The sequence below is a fragment of the Halyomorpha halys genome, unplaced genomic scaffold (assembly GCF_000696795.3).
Source record: "Halyomorpha halys isolate HHAL.00 unplaced genomic scaffold, Hhal_1.1 Scaffold894.1, whole genome shotgun sequence".
Taxonomy (NCBI): domain Eukaryota; kingdom Metazoa; phylum Arthropoda; class Insecta; order Hemiptera; family Pentatomidae; genus Halyomorpha; species Halyomorpha halys.
The window spans coordinates 442582-458945 of record NW_027110846.1 but is presented as its reverse complement, the minus strand read 5'-3'; the positions used below and the strand labels follow the sequence as shown (position 1 = coordinate 458945).

At 30.6% G+C, this 16364-nt stretch overlaps 1 protein-coding gene across 2 annotated transcripts in view; it reads right to left on the bottom strand.

The window, feature by feature from the left end:
* Positions 1–1004: 1004 nt before the first annotated feature.
* LOC106686894 (QRFP-like peptide receptor) overlaps positions 1005–16364 on the bottom strand; it is a 390629-nt gene continuing 375269 nt past the window's right edge. For both annotated transcript variants that reach the window (XM_014430488.2, XM_014430489.2), the window contains 2 exons: positions 15648–15816; positions 1005–6404 (listed from right to left, as the gene is read on the bottom strand). In XM_014430488.2, the coding sequence (XP_014285974.1) occupies positions 15654–15816 (163 nt within the window). In that variant the 3' untranslated portion in view covers positions 1005–6404; positions 15648–15653. The remainder of the gene's footprint in view (positions 6405–15647; positions 15817–16364) is intronic.

The window sequence follows — 16364 nt, the reverse complement described above, 5'->3', positions numbered from 1 at the left end:
GTTCAAATGTTGCACTATTTTCTTTGAAAAGGATACAGAAGTAATGTCATTGGTATTATCACAGCTTGGATTTCTGAAAACTCTGGGTTTGTTTTAGAAAGCAACTACCAAAACCTATTGAAGCTTGTTGGTTTTGATCAATATCAGAAATAAAAACGTTAGCAGTAATAGTTTTTAAACTCTACCTATCGACTTAATCGTGATAGATAGCAGAAATCTGTGAACCTGGGTCAAACACAGTTCCAATGAACACTAGAAGTTTTGAGCAATCCACAGATTCTGTTACAATTTGAACAGTGCCTAACAGAAATTCACGACTTGAAGTGTTCTATCCATTGCCATTACAAGAATTAAGAACACCATTTGAGGAAGACGACTGAGGTTTTAAGACTTCATTTTGAGAAGTCGGATGATGGATATGATTCAGAGTTTCAGAAGCATCTGGTATGAAAACAAACACTTGCCTGTGGCAAAATTATTTCCCCTTTCACCATTATAATACATACCAAGTGGACTCACCCTAATTGGCTCTCCAATGCTGGGAATTCACCTTGAAGGCAATATCACCTATTCTGAGGAAATTTCTTCTTCCAATGCCAAGCTAAGAATGTCCTTTGGCCTTTATCTCCTCACTCCCACTCCCAGAGCCTTCTTGACTTACTTAAACTATTGTATATTGAGTAATCCTCTACCAAAACCTTGTGCTTCCTATGGCTAGATGGTGCACTAACCCTCACAGTTTATTGAGAATAGGCTAACTAATTCTTTTTCTTTGGTCACTCCTTAACTATGCGGGCACTAGCTGCTTAGCTAATGCAGACAGCATTATCTAATGGATATTTGGACTTGGTATACCCATGCCTCTATGGAATGTTTGTTGTTTTATCCTTTTTTTTTCTTTACCTTTATCTTTTGTTAGTTTTATTAGGGTTATACTTAAGCTATACAAAATGAACTTTGCTGTGCTAGATTCATATATTATTTGAAAGGAAACAATAATAAACTAACGTAAGTGACTATGAGGTTGTATTTTCGATAAATTAACAATTATAAATAATATTGGTTATAATTATTAAATACACAATGTACACTGAAGAGAAATTCTTACAAGAAACATCAATTTGTTTATAATGTTGTGATTTTAGCCAAAAACAAGTATTAATAAGTTACCTTGTCTTTTTACAATTTTTAATTGTTAATATATATCAATATATTCTTATCTATAAATTCTTATCAATTCAATAAATATTCACAAATTTTATAAAAAATAAAAATAAACCACCTGTTGGCAGGTAAGTGTTGGGCAAGATATGTTTAAAAATAAAATCAATTTTCTTTTACAACTTTGTTCTCCAGTATGAATTAGCAGATTCAAAATGATTAGTATCTCAAACTTTAAAATTACTGATAAAATTGAAATTTTTGTAGGTTGAAAATGTAATAGAGATGTGAATACACTACCCTATTGTATATATTGATGCAACATATTCATCATACTGTCATCTATATCTGGATAATGGTTTGCTTCCATGGGGTATGGTGAACATGCTAAAATGATAATGAAACTGAATTAATGAATGATTTCAATCTATAATAATTAATCAAAATTTTAATTTTCACTAATATTCAGCACCAATAATTAATAAATGTAAGAGATAGGATATACACAAACATCTTTGATAGATTGTTTTTTTTTTTACCAGATAATTTTTAGAATTTTATAATTATTTCATATTCATTAAAATTATTTATATCAATTGAAGGATCTAAGGAATCTGAATATAATGATTCATAGAAGTTAAGCTACATGTCATCATAAAGATTACTTTAAATTCAAATTTAGGTTTAAGTATTTACTCTGCTGAGAAGTGAAAAGAAAAAAAAAAGAATAATTGTATATAAAAATAAAAATAATAATCTACTAAATTTATTCAAAATATACTGAATGAATATTGTTTCAAAGGCAACATACTATATTCAGGTAATTAAATTATGAATGAACAAAGAATTATTCATATAATAACAAATTTCAATATTTAGTAAGAAATATTGAATAATAAATACAGTTTTTGTTTAAAATATCATTCAAAAAAGATTTATTTGAATAATATACCCAACACTAGTAATTAATTGTCTGTTATTTAACTTAATCACAGCTTTTGATCAAAATGTTTGAATTTTATGGAAAAAATAAAAAAGTTATTAATGATATGTAATTTAATCTGTATTACCTTGATTCTAATATCTGTTTCAAAGTAAACTAAATAAACCAAATTGAATCACTTCATTTAAATTTATTTTCTTGAGAAAAACTTTTATTATTATTTATGAACAAAGTTTCATGATTACTTTTTAGGTTTGTTGATCAGCTAATGTAGAATTTTAATTAGTTTTTAATGAAATGCATCTTTTGAAGGGGTGATTAAAAAATTACAGCCAAATGATGAGCAATTTAAATAGAGAGTAGATGAATATTATTTAGAAATTTATTTACTGTTTCCTTTCTTTTGGGGAAAAACAGCTGTTAGAGTATTTGAAAGTGGGTGTTTTAATCAGTGCATTTATAGCAATGTTGAATAAATAGAGAAATTATTAGTATGGAGGTTACATATTGTTTAAGATTTAATGTAATGTTAATGAATTCTACTTTTTCAACCAGATAATTAAAAAAAAATTACTTCATATTGGATAAATATTGAATAATTTATTTGATGTATGAAGACATAAAGATTTAAAAAAAGCATTTATTCAATCTGGAAAATTAATGATTTGATATCAATAAATCCATGAAAAAAACAAACAAACTATAAAATGTTTCTCTATGTATGAATTAATTTATAAATACATATGAGGAGAAGATACATGAGGGTTGTGGTCAGTGAAGAACGCAAATTAAGTGAAAACTTATTATTGTCAACATTTCTTCCAGAATTTCAGCTCTTCATCAGGGCTAAGAACAAGAAATAAGATAAGAACCATAATGAATGAAAGGAATTACAGAATAATTTGAAAATAATTGGCAATAGAGATACAAAGTGTTGAAAGAAAATGTATGGTCTAAGAAATCTTATTGTATATTATTTTCTTATAATATTTAGTCTATATATTTTCTTTCAACACTATGTATCAGCATTGTCAGTTATTTTCTATTTATTCTGTAATTCTTTTAATTCATTATAGTTGTTTTCTTTTTTGTTCTTAGGCCTGATGAAGAACTGAAATTATGGCTGTTGGCACTTATAAATAAATATTTAATTATTTGTGTTTTCACTTACAGCACCCCCAACCATCTTCTCCTCATATATGAATTAATTTAATGTTTACAAAGAACTTTTATGGAATTAATATTATTTAGGAAATATTATTTATAGAAAAAATTTTATTTAAAAAAAAAAATTGAAGTTCCTAAATGTATTTTTGGACTATTCTACAATAAATAAATGAAATTGAAATCGGTAATCCAAGAAAAGTGAGTATGTTATGAATAATTGATAAATAAATCATTATTTATTATGATATTTTATGTCAAAACAATCAGAATTTTCAATATAGCTTTTTTCAGTTCAATTAGTACTTTTTAAACCAATTTACTTATCTAAACCAAATCGCACACCTTATCTAAAGTTGCCATTATGAAGAGTATGCTAATATTCTCAACATACCATCAAGTACAATGGAACTGTTATTGAAAAAATGAAGATCGCAACTATGAGTTACCTGTAGAAAAAAATTCACTCAATTTTGTGGGATTCAAAGTTCAAATTCAATAACAAACTCCATTCTTAATATACATTTTTCCTGTTCAATTAGTACTACTTTTTAAAATTAATTTTACACAATGTTTGATGCAAGAAGCTCAAAAAGGAAATTTCAATATGTATATATATATGTAAATACAATTTGGTGACAGCACCTTTATTCATCATGTCCATTGACAATCATCATTAATGATTATAAAATTGACTTCTACCCAATATGACCGATCCATTGAAATAAATCAGATGAATTCAGTTTTGGATCCAACAATGAATGCAGTTTGTTATTTAATTTGAACTAATAACATTTTATCAATAAAATTAAGAATAAATCTTGTTTACTCACAGCATTGTTTATGCTCTATCAAGGTCTGCTTAACTTTTAGAAAATATTAAATTGGTTGAAAAAGTATTTACTTTCTTGAACATGGCTAATTATGGAAACATGTACATCATAGAGTTGATACACTTGGCATTATTTCAAACATAAAACATAAATGGTTCAAATGCCAAAGAAAAGGCTTGTTTGATCATATCCATGATTTGTCCATTATAAAACAGAGGAATATTTACCCTCCAAAGCTTAAAACAGTATAGTTAAAAGACATATAATTATTTTTAATATTGGTCAATGCCACCAAAATGAATTTTAAGAAGTAAATTGAGAAAAGAACTAACCATCCAAATACTTTTTATCTTTTGAAAAGGGATGTAACATTAATTGTCATGGGCAACTTTGAGAAAAAAATGTTCTTTAGTTTGATGATGATTCTTGAACAAATATTTTCTTATCCTATCTTAAGATTATACCTTTTAATCTAATAATTTATCTCTGATTGCTGATGGAATTTTTTTTTTAATGGTTATGATAACTAAAATTTCATGAAATAGAGTATTATAATATTGTATGATGTTGAAGGATCAATGACCTATTGTCACTCCTCATGTGATTTATTTGTCCTTAGGTTATTTTTTAATTTAATAAACATTTCCCATTTATTATGAATTACATCAGCATTCAGATAATTAAATTCGGTCACAGGTTGAACTGAATAAGAATAAAATGATACACTTCAATAATGACATACAATTTAAAATTTAAGCTCTGAAGTAACTAGCACATAGATATTTTAATTCTTGTAACACGATATTTACATTCCATGCAACCTATCATGATACTAAAGATTCTATACAGATCAACTATAATTTAAGAGGGAAATTAACCCTGTAATTTATGTAAATTTACATACAATTTGAGGGTGCCCTCAAACTAAAATTATCGATATGAAGAATTACTTATATTGCATAAATGATATAAATACATTTATTTATTTACAGGCTTAACTCTATCTATGACATCAATACCCTTAGTTATGGTAATGAGGTATGGGCAAGATAGTGACTAGTTCAATGTTCGCACCAGCTCGAGTAACATATGTTTTATGAATTAATAATAGTAGATTATTTACAATTGCAGCTCTGAAAATCAGGTTATGTTTATGTTTGTACAATATCATTTTATTATGTACATTACAACATATAAAACTAATGAAGTACATGCCTACATACATGATACCAAAACTAACAATTAGATAATATAGGTACCAAATATTATATATTTAGTATGATATTTTTATTTTTAACATAGTAATTTAACTTAATTACTATTGTGGATTCTAATGACCTAAACAGAGGTTTAGTATTGATGGCTGACAAAAGCTTTTAACAAATTTCTTTATTGGCTTTTCCCAAACTTCTATTTGTTTTTAAATACATTAAATTTTAATTTGTCTTTAGTTTATTTTCATTTTCTTTTAACCTAAACCTGTATGTTGTCCAATTAATAATACTTAGAGATCGGCATAAACCTAGACACAAAGCTTTCCTGTAAGGAACAAAGTAACATATGTACTATAATAATATAAAATATATTCCTGATAATTCATTTACTTTTTTATTAGTTTTAGTGGAGTTGAATAGAGAAGTGCCGATTTTTAGAGAAAATCATTTTTTAAAAATTTTTTGTCGATAAAAAAAAAACCTTTGCAATTTGACTGACTCTGAAAAAATGTATTCTGGATTAAATTGTTCTTAACTTAAGGTTTGAACTGATGCTGAACTGTTTAGTGATGAAAGATGCAATTGAATAATTTAAACATCAATACAACAGAATTATATTAATAAGAAGTTTTGTGGAACAAGGAGATATTGTTCCAGAAATACATTGATTGCTTTTTGATAAGTTTTAAAATGGACTTAACAAAGCAATCTGATTTCTCACTAGAGTTTAGAATAGACCGCCTCTTTTACTTTTTTTGTTTTTCTCTTATACAAATCACAGACATTTTATTCTAAGACTAAACACATAAAATAATACATTTGAAAAATATATCTCTAATTACATATAGATAAAACTACTAAGTTGAAGGTACAGAACTTTATAACACTTAATTTAACCTCTGAGCATGACCATTCCATAAAACAGTTTGCCATCAGGCTTTTGATACACTGTCACTAGGCCTAGAAATGAATGTTAAGCAATTTCATCATATTTTTAAAAACAGTTTTGTCTTTGATAAATTACACTTTGGTGTAGACTGTCATTACCGACTCTCTTCTTTGGGACGAAAGGTTCCGAAGAAGCATCGCCTAAAACAGTTGCAAAAAAATTTACCAATAGGATTGAATTAAGTAACTTTGCCTGAATACTGAAATGAGGTTTATACAAATTATCATGATTATTGATTTATTTCTTAAGTTCCTATAAAATAATTGAATTGGAATTGATATATTTAAATTTTACATGAGCCTACTACATTTTTGAAGTTTAATACCTACACAACTTCAGTTGACCCATCTGAATAAATAGCATGTAAATGTAATTGCCTGAAAAATTGGAAATAATGTTGTCACAATAGAATTGAAAATGTTAAAGGTGAGAGGAATAAACAAGTTAGTTCATAAACAGGAGGAAATTCTTTTGTATCTGAGAAATATATATATAGGCTTGAGAAGAACTAAAATATGAGCATTTCCCAAAAATTAAATAAACAAGTTGTTATTAAAGTCAGTTTCCAATTATGTTCACATACTTGGTAATGTAATGGCCGACTAATTAGCAAACCTGTCTGCCTCAGCCATCCAGAACTCACTTTCTTAACTAAGTGCAAGGCCTCACCGATTTCGATCAATTTTTTTTTTCAGTTCTGAGGAAGTTCAAAATTTTGAAAGCCGCAAAATGGTTTTGGAACTCTAATCTAGACTTGGGTTTATATAATTTCGACTTTTTAGAACTTGTTAGAAACAGGGAAGTATCTTCTTTCCCATTTTCATGGGTGTATTTTTTCCCCACCAAAAATTAAGACTTTCAAAACTGTGAACAATTTTTATTTTTAGATTCTAAAAAATGTTTGGTTTTTTTTTCAAAAACGTGAAGTGCTAAAACAAAATTTAACACAAGATATGAAAAGCTAATTTTTTTTTTCTCTAATCACACATTTTTACATTCACCTCATCAGATAAGCCAGAAGTTTTTTAAATGAATGCAAAAAATATTCTTTTTTTTTTCTGGTGAGTCTATAAACGTCAAAATCAAATAAACTAAAGCCGAGATCTGTGCTTTAAAACTAATCCTAATTTCGTGGCTTAGAACCTCTTCAAAATTAAATTTTTTTTGTGATAAAAAATCTATAACATTAGTTTACTTAATAATTTTAATAGCTTTACATATTTATTTAACCAAAAAAACAACAATTATTTTTCAACCACCGTATTTTTCTTTTGATCTGCAGGACAATAATCGTTTTAGGACAATGCTGATAGCATTTTTTTTTTTTTTACTCGAGATACGAAATAAAGGAGTGTATATTGTAGTGTTTAGTGTGTATGTTGTAGAGTGTTTTATTTGTTTTCTCAGCTCCTCTGGCCCATTGGGTGGACAGTTGGACATGTGTCGAATTTTTTTCGATGTAGTCAACAAAAAAAGTTTAATGGAGATCGGTGAGGACTAACCGTGCTTTCTCCTAATCACTGTTTGGTAGCCATTTGTTTAATTGAAACAAAAAGTTTCTTTCATTAAACAGTTACATTTAACTGTTTCAAGAGACTACTGTTTCACTGAAATAGGAGCAGTCTCCTTAAACTTACTATGACGTCAAAACTGTCTCGAAATAACTTCTATAAACAGAATATACTATGTCACAGGTGTTAAAACTTTTGTCTGACAACTACTTCACCGGTACACCAGTAATAGCACTGGAACCTTTGGACACCTACACAATTGAAATTTTAATTATATAAACTTATTTCCTTTCATAATACGTTATGATTTTGAATGTATGACAGCATGGTAATTGCAGAAACAAGACAGTTTTCGTTTAAATGAAACGTTTTTCCTCGAGAACGGGTAGGCTTTCGGAAAAAAACTAACAGAAGACAGGAACATTGTGGGGTCACTTTGTAGTATGCAGTTCGTTATGCAATAAATAATTATTGAGAAGTGTAAAATACAATATTTTCTCGACTAACAAATTTTATTTTTGAAATAACATATAATTTTTATTTACTGATAAAATTAAGAGAAAGTATTTTTAAATTTTGGGGCTTTGGAGCTCCATTAAACCATCGAATTCCTCCCAAATCCAATTCGTCGTAAAATTACTCCTTACTTTGTCCGAATTGTCATCCATCTGGACCTCACTGTTCCATTTGTTCTCGATATGGCCAGAACCAGATACTAATCCTTCCATAATAAACTTTCGGACCATCCAAACCCAGTTGTTTCTAACCTAGTTTCCCCTTCCTTACCCAATAATTCTCCTAGGCGTCTGGAAAGAAGATGGCCTCGAGATCTTCTCCTCTATGTTATTGGAGTTCTATCAATGGATATGTTATGGAGTTCTATCCTCTACATGTTTGTATTATGTTATTTTATCACTAACAGCAACTTTACTTGTATATATTTTTATATAATAACAAATAACTTACATAACAATAAATAACTTATTAAAAAAAAATTGGAGGAGAGGGGAGAAGAGAGAAGGGGTTGAGTCCCTTTCCTTAAACAGTAGTTAAGATTCTATGGTTTCATGCTCCCTCAAATTAATGTTATAGAAAAGTGTGCTCAGACCGGATCTGCTCTACGGAGCATCTATGCTGGATAACGTATGACAAACAAGAGAGAAGAAACTCCTACATTCCTCCTATGAGTAATATGCTCAGGCGTAAAATAAACTTTACTGCAAAGAGCGAAAACTGACTACGTAGATACTGCACTTATACTGTCGACGGTGTCAGAACACATTTCAAGGAGGCACATTAAATTCTTTGATAGTCTCCAGTACTGTATTAACCCTTAATTTGAGTCATTGAAACCACCTTTACGGCCGAAAAGGTGGCCAACACATGAAAACAGCCTCAGTCTGGAACAGTGATTCCCAAAGTGGGTGCCACCACCCCCTGGTGGGTGCTGCAGCGATTCAGGGGGGCGGTGATGGCCACAGGTGCATTTGGGGGGCGATGAATAACTACAAGTTGTCACGGTCAACAATATTACTGGAGCCGAGTATTACTAAATTGAAAGCAGCAGACCAGATTCATCCTTCTCATTAAGATGATCTCGAATGTTTTAGCTTTTTTTTGTATTACATTCTATTCTGAGTTCAATAAATAGTTTCATAATTTCAAAGTTCAATGTTTATAATTTACAACTTTCTTTGCTATGTTTTTTCAAAAAAGGTAGAAATATTAATACATATATATATTTCCTATTAATTATTATTAACATTAAAAAAAAAATAATTTCTAGAGTGCGCTAAGTAATATTTTTCCTGGAAAGGGGGTGGCAGAACCCAGTATTTCGGGAACTACTAGTCCCTTCACCCAAAGTTTAAAATTCTTATTTGTCATCACATTTCTATTGCTGTTTAATTTTCCAAAATTTCAGTCCTCTTAGACCTTTAAAAAGTATTTCAAATATTTATAACTCAAGTTATAAAATAATTATTATGATGGTTTTGTTTATTTAGACAGTTGCCGCAATTGTGAAGAATGATTTAATAATTATAGCACAGTTAAAACTTAATTCGAATTAGAAAGCTTTTGACATTTGTGCAAGGCAGATTAATATTTAAATGAATACGAAGCGTCCAAATCCAGAAGGTTCATAAATAAAGATTTCTCATTAAGGATTAATTTCTGTTTTCCTTCAGTAGATTACCATCCTTGCTAAGATCTCTTTACTAAAAGAGGATGCGTTAATAAGTAATTTTCAATCGTCTGCTTCCATCAGTGGGAAACAAAGCTGCATGTAAAATTAATTTATAATACAAATCGTATTAACCAGTTCTTTAAAATCGTTTTGTGGATCTGAGGGTAAAAACTAAGATTAAAAGACCCAGAAATGTTTAACTTTATTGTGGATTCGACCCGCAAATGTATACGGGCAAAGCTTTGTGAACCTTTCAAATTAAAGCGCAGGTAAAATAACAAAAATGTGTACAATACAACAATAAAATTGAGAAATGTCTAAGAAAAATCATATACCTAGAGTCCAATGTACAAAAACAGATGAGGAATGATCATTACATGAATCTTTCAGTAGTCAAAATAAGTATCTTGAAGCGACGCTATCCATGTAGTACAAGAGCCCAAGAGGAGAAAAAAGGCAGTTATCTCACCCCAATTTTTTATTACTTTAATGAAAACTATGTATAATTAATAGTCAAAATTGATGAGTCTGCCAAGTATAGGTAGGGGGAATAAAAAATGGCTATATCAAAGCGATTAAAAAAACTAATTTTTCATTCGGAGCTTTATATTATATAAAGTAGGAACAACACAATAAAACCTAAGACAACGTCATTTAAAGAAGAGTAAATTTGCTAAAATATGAGCCTAAATAGAGTTATTTACGTTAAAAGTTTTCAAGATGTAGCTTTTTAAAAAGCAACATTTCATAAAAATGTTGTATGGGACGTACTGAAAGATCATCAGTAGTTGATGAATTTATTTTGAAAAATTTATATCTCAAAAACCATTTGACGTACAGATGTCTATTGGCACTCATATTAAAGCTAGTTTAATGAGCTATAAAGTAGTTTATGATGTTTATCTTCGTAAGGGTAATAGTTTACATGAAATTTGCCAAAATAAATTGATTTATAGTTGTTCCGACAAATTTTCATTTGCCAAATTTATATTAATATGTGAATATCATAAAAACTACTACCCCTACGAAGATAAGTATCATAAATTACTTTATAGTAAGTTAAATTTCCTTTATTTTGAGTGTTGGCAGACATATGTGCGTCTTACGGATCTAGAGATATATTTTTTCAATAATCCAACATTTTATACAAACAACTAGAAATTAACATTTTGTCAAATATCATAAAAACTACTACTCCTACAAAGATAAACATAATAAACTATTTTGTAGTAAATTTAACTAGCTTCAATTTGAACGCTGACAGACATCTGTACGTCCAATGGTTTCTGGAATGAAGTTTTTCATAAATCAAGCTTATTGTCCGAACAACAATAAATCAATTTATTTTAGCAAATATCATGAAAACTACTATTCCTACGAAGGTAAAGGTCATAAACTTCTTTATAGTCCATTAAACTAGCTTTAATTTGAGTGCTAATAGACATCTGTACGTCACATAGTTCATGAGATATAGATTTCTCAAAATAAATTAGCTACTAATATTTCAGTAGATTTTTAAGAAATTTTGCTTTTTAAAAAGCTATATCTCGAGAACTAATGGACGTAAATAGCTATTATTATATTAGGGCTAATATTTCAGCAAATTTACTCTTCTTTAAATAATGTTCTCTTAGATTGTTTTAGTGTTGTTGGTAGTTTTTGAGATATAGAGCTCCGAATGAAAAATTAGTTTTTTTAAGGTTTTGAAACACCCACCATTTTTTATTCTCCCTACCTATACTTGGCAGACTCATCAATTTTGACTATTAATTATACATAGTTTTCATTAAAGTAATAAAAAATTGAGGTGAGATAACTGCCTTTTTTTCTTCCTTGCTCTTGTACAAATGAGCTTACACCTTCATCGCTTCCCGCCATTACCAGCATCTTCAAATCTTCCCACCAGAGAGCACCAGACATATTCATGTTCAGTATATTGTTCCAACAGGATTTAAAACGATTTGATTTGCATTATTTCACGCTGATACCAGATGGTCACCTTTCCAACACCATTAATCTTATAGCAAAGACGTGTGGCTAATACTCAGTCAGAGACTTCGTGCCTGCCGAGTCATAGCCTACAGAGCTGTTTCCATCCTTCCAAGACTTAAGGCTTGCACTCGTAAGACTAATTCTTTGGTTCCGCAGCTCCAAATCTTTTAGCAGAGTTCTCACAGAAAGGACACATCAAACACCAGCTAAGTATGTATAACTTCAAGTACCATCAGGTTGTATTCAATTTGATATATGTAACACATACGTAATGAAATTTACTAACTCATGTTTTATTTTTAGTTTTAGCCATCTTGTAACCTGCTGCCTAAGCTGTTTGACCACACGTTGCCTTCTGGTGTAGAGTAGCTCACATTGCCGATTGTAGAGTCCGACTATCCAAAAGATTATCAACTACACCACCTCAACAATCTCCAGTATCAAAAGTTTTAAGAAAATAATTTTTAATAATGTTTTTCAAATCAGAATCCTTGCCCTTTTCTTTTGCATTGTTTCAAAGGTTTTTGAATCTTGAGGCTTCTCAGCTGTACTCTAAATTTCGAGGCGTATGTAACATAAGTTTCAGTAAGTAAATGGAAGTCTTTAGCTTTACTTTAGAATATTAAAAGCTTAGTCGTAATTTTAGATATAGATTTACAATTTATTAGATTTTGAGAGGGTGGGATCCTTTGGGAAAAATCATATGTGAAATTCCTTGTTTTATTTAAAAAAAAAACTTTATATTGAGAAAAAATTGTTATTTGCGAAAATATTTCACATAATTTATTTAGAATTAAATTGATAGAAAAAGAAGCATCCACAGTTCTTGGGCAATATTACATCAAATATTTTAAAAATATATACCACTGCAGTGAGAAAACGTGCAAGATACTATTTATACCCAAGAAAAACAATACAAAACTTAATTTTTTTTTAAGTTGTATAGTTGTAAAAAAATAATGCTTTAGATGTGTGATTATTTTTTTATTTAGTTTAACTTATTGAGGAAAAGAAATTCTGTTTTTATACGATCAAACTATTTGGTAAATATGTAAACAACTTATTTATTTTTATCAAAGAGTTTACGATAGAAAAAAAAGGATTTTTTTTTTAAATTCATTGTCGGGAGAAGGTAAAAAAAAAACATATTTCAACGTCGTTAGTTATCAGCACACTAAAACCTGTTCATCATATTTTAACTTTCTGTACATGAAGGCGAGGTTGAAAGTTGAAAAAATAGTTGTGGATCCCGAAAGCACCACCGTGGTATTTATATTTCGTGAGAGCCTTGGTAGTCGGAAGGTTAAAATATCCGCACCCTGAATAACAGGAATAGAAATAAAATAAATGACTGTTATTCGAAAATAATTCCCAAGAGGACTTCTGCAGACAAAATAAATACGTCACTCTTTGAAGCTTTAAGGCCATCATTAGGGGATCCTTTTTTTTTAATATCGTACCATTTTATCTGTCTGCTTTTTTTGTGACAGCTCGGATGTTTATTTCTCACGAAACCTTTGTAAAAGCGAGGCCGTTCGATGACGTAAAAGGATCGTATTTGTATTCAAATAGGGCCTCGAGGTAGAGTGAATTTTTCGATTGGCCGAGGTGATAACAGGATTTCGGAGTGCCATCTACTGCTCTTTAAATTGTTCGGCTATTATTCTTAATTATAGAAAAAAGAATATTCTGTTTAAAAAAAAATTAAAAACACTAATTCATTTAAATCAATTAGTTTTTTAACTGCACAAGAAGTTATAAGGGCCTATTGAAAAAAGAAGTTAGTAAACCTAGTACGGATCTTTTTTTTTTTTTTCGATCTCTCTAAAACAGAAAGAAAAAATGAGTTAATAGGTGCATTACTGTGAATAAGAAAAGTAATTCGTGTTGGGTCTTACCTTTTACTACCTTTAGTATTTTAAGGTTACCTGTTATGTTTATTTGTTACTTATGAGATATCCATTCTAAAAAGGTGCTATTTTTAAATCCGGAGGTGAGGGGCCTCCTCGTGTAGTATCGCATAGAAGATAAAATAAAAACATTAATTAATAAAGATAATAGATAATGGTGAAATAATAAGAAAAATAGTCAGAAGTCGAAAGAAGTTATGAGGTGATGTTGATAGGGTTTTTGGAACCTTTCCTGCCCTGCCACATCGCAGGAAGGGGGATTGGAGTGATAGACTGGAATACTGGATTGAAGGAAGCAGGGAGACTGTCAAAGAATTTAATGTGTCTCCGTGTGATGTGTTGTTGAACAGTTTCTAACTGTAGTTCGTAGTGAATGTGTGTCATGTTACGTCTTTCCAGAGATGTCCCTCGAGATATCTTCTGTAGTGTACTGTTTTGGTATTGTAGTGATTTCAGGGCTGCTGGGTAGATATAGTGTAGTAGTGGTGCGCCGTGTAGGAGTGATGGTCGTAGTATTACTTTGTAGTAGTACGGATCTGCATGACCGAAACGTTTAATAAGGTAGGAATCGGTTATGATTATTCTGAGAGGTTCTCCAGTTTAAATCAAGCATTAAAATTAAAAATTAAATCTGTACCGCTACAAACCGTGAAGGGTCAGGGGTTCAATACTTTGTAAGGAAGTACTGTTACTAGAACAACGATTGTGCAAGGAGGGGATTTGGTCAGAATCACGCTCGACCGCCAGATTTTTACCCAATTTAGGAAGCTGAGTGGACTCCAGAACCCACAAGAGTTGATTCACGGCTAAAGTGTAACAGAAAACAATTTTTGCCCAGCCGGATTCGAACTCGGGTTCAACTTCAGGTGATAAAATATCGGTTCTTGAGTATGGTGATGATTTGGTATTTCTGAGGGAAGACAAGGAACATGAAACTATAGAACTAAATACTATGTTTATACGTTATATGCGTTAATATGTTAATCTCCAACAAGGAACTAGGTCAGAACAACAGTACAAACGGGAGCAATTTTGGTGATATAAATATAGGAGGACATTTGAAAAGATAGAGAGGTTTAAGTATTTAGGTTCAACGATAACTAGAAAAACCGAAATTTATGACAATATGAAAGCGAGGTTAAAGGCGGGATATTCCTGTTATTTTTCAATTTGCAAACCGCATTCTGTCCAAAAACGCAAAAGTTAAAATTTACAAAACTATTATCCTTCGAACTGTTATTTACGGATGCGAAACGTGGGTTCTCACACTAAGGGAAGAACAGGGCATTAAAGCTTTTGAAAATAAAGTATAAAGTAAACTATTCGGACCGAAAAAGGATGAGTTAACCGGTGAATTTACAAGCTTACACAACTCTGATTGAGGGAACTGTACCCGGTGAATATAATTCAGGTTATAGCATTGCGGCGTATTGGATGGGTGTGTAAGGTGCTGAGTAACGAGTTCAATTTCCTGTATCTTCAATTATATTAATTCTTTCGTTGTCTTTTGACAATTATTTATATTTTCGCCCCTCCTCCATGCCTTGGACAAACATAGATTTTTCGGTATCGGGATGTTATTAGAATACTATATACTTAATAAAATATTACTGCAAGCTCACTGTATTAAATGTAGCTGGACAAAAACAATTTTCTTCTCTGTTTATATTTAATACACAATTTATTCTGAAAATAGTTATTGTCACGCTCTGTGATGAGTATTGAAGCTTTGTGGACGTACCTTGCCAGTAACAGAATATAGTTATTAAGAGATGTATATACCTGGTGCTAGTTGATGTAGGCCCGTGTGTCCTGAGTCCTGAGGGAGGTAGTCCTGGTGTGGGAGACGGAGAGCTGGCGGCGGGGTGCGCGTCCCCTGCAGCACAGTGCCTTGCTGAAGCTGTCCCTGAAGTTCTTCGACATGAACCCGTACACTATCGGGTTCACGCAGCTGCATAATAAGGTCGTGGTTAAATCATAGAATAAATAGTGAAAATAACAGATTATAATACCTTATTTAGAAATATTATTATAACAGTATTTTCATAAATATGAAGTCACCTTGTCATAACCCACAAATAACATAATCAGGTTCATAATGAGGTGTAGATAGTTGACCGTAGATTAATGCTTGAAGAAGTTTGTCGGGGGGGGGGGGTGCGGTCAGCAAAGAACAAGATAAATAAACAAAACCAGGTTTAGGCATAAAATAAATAAATATGGTTTTTTTTGTTTATGTTGTTCTTTGCTGACCGCACCCCCCGACAAACTTCTTCAAGCATAATCCGGTTCAATCGATAACAGAATAACATACCTCAAAATATTTTGATGTATAAATTTGTGGAATAAATTGAAGGGCTGTAAAAAGATTACAACGACAAAATGTAACAAATCAATTTTTCGACCTAAAAAGCTTCTGACTGGTGCTAGAATGACAATATCAACCAATCCTTAATCCTTAACGAGCTTCATTTTCCAAGGCTGAAAAATATTAATATG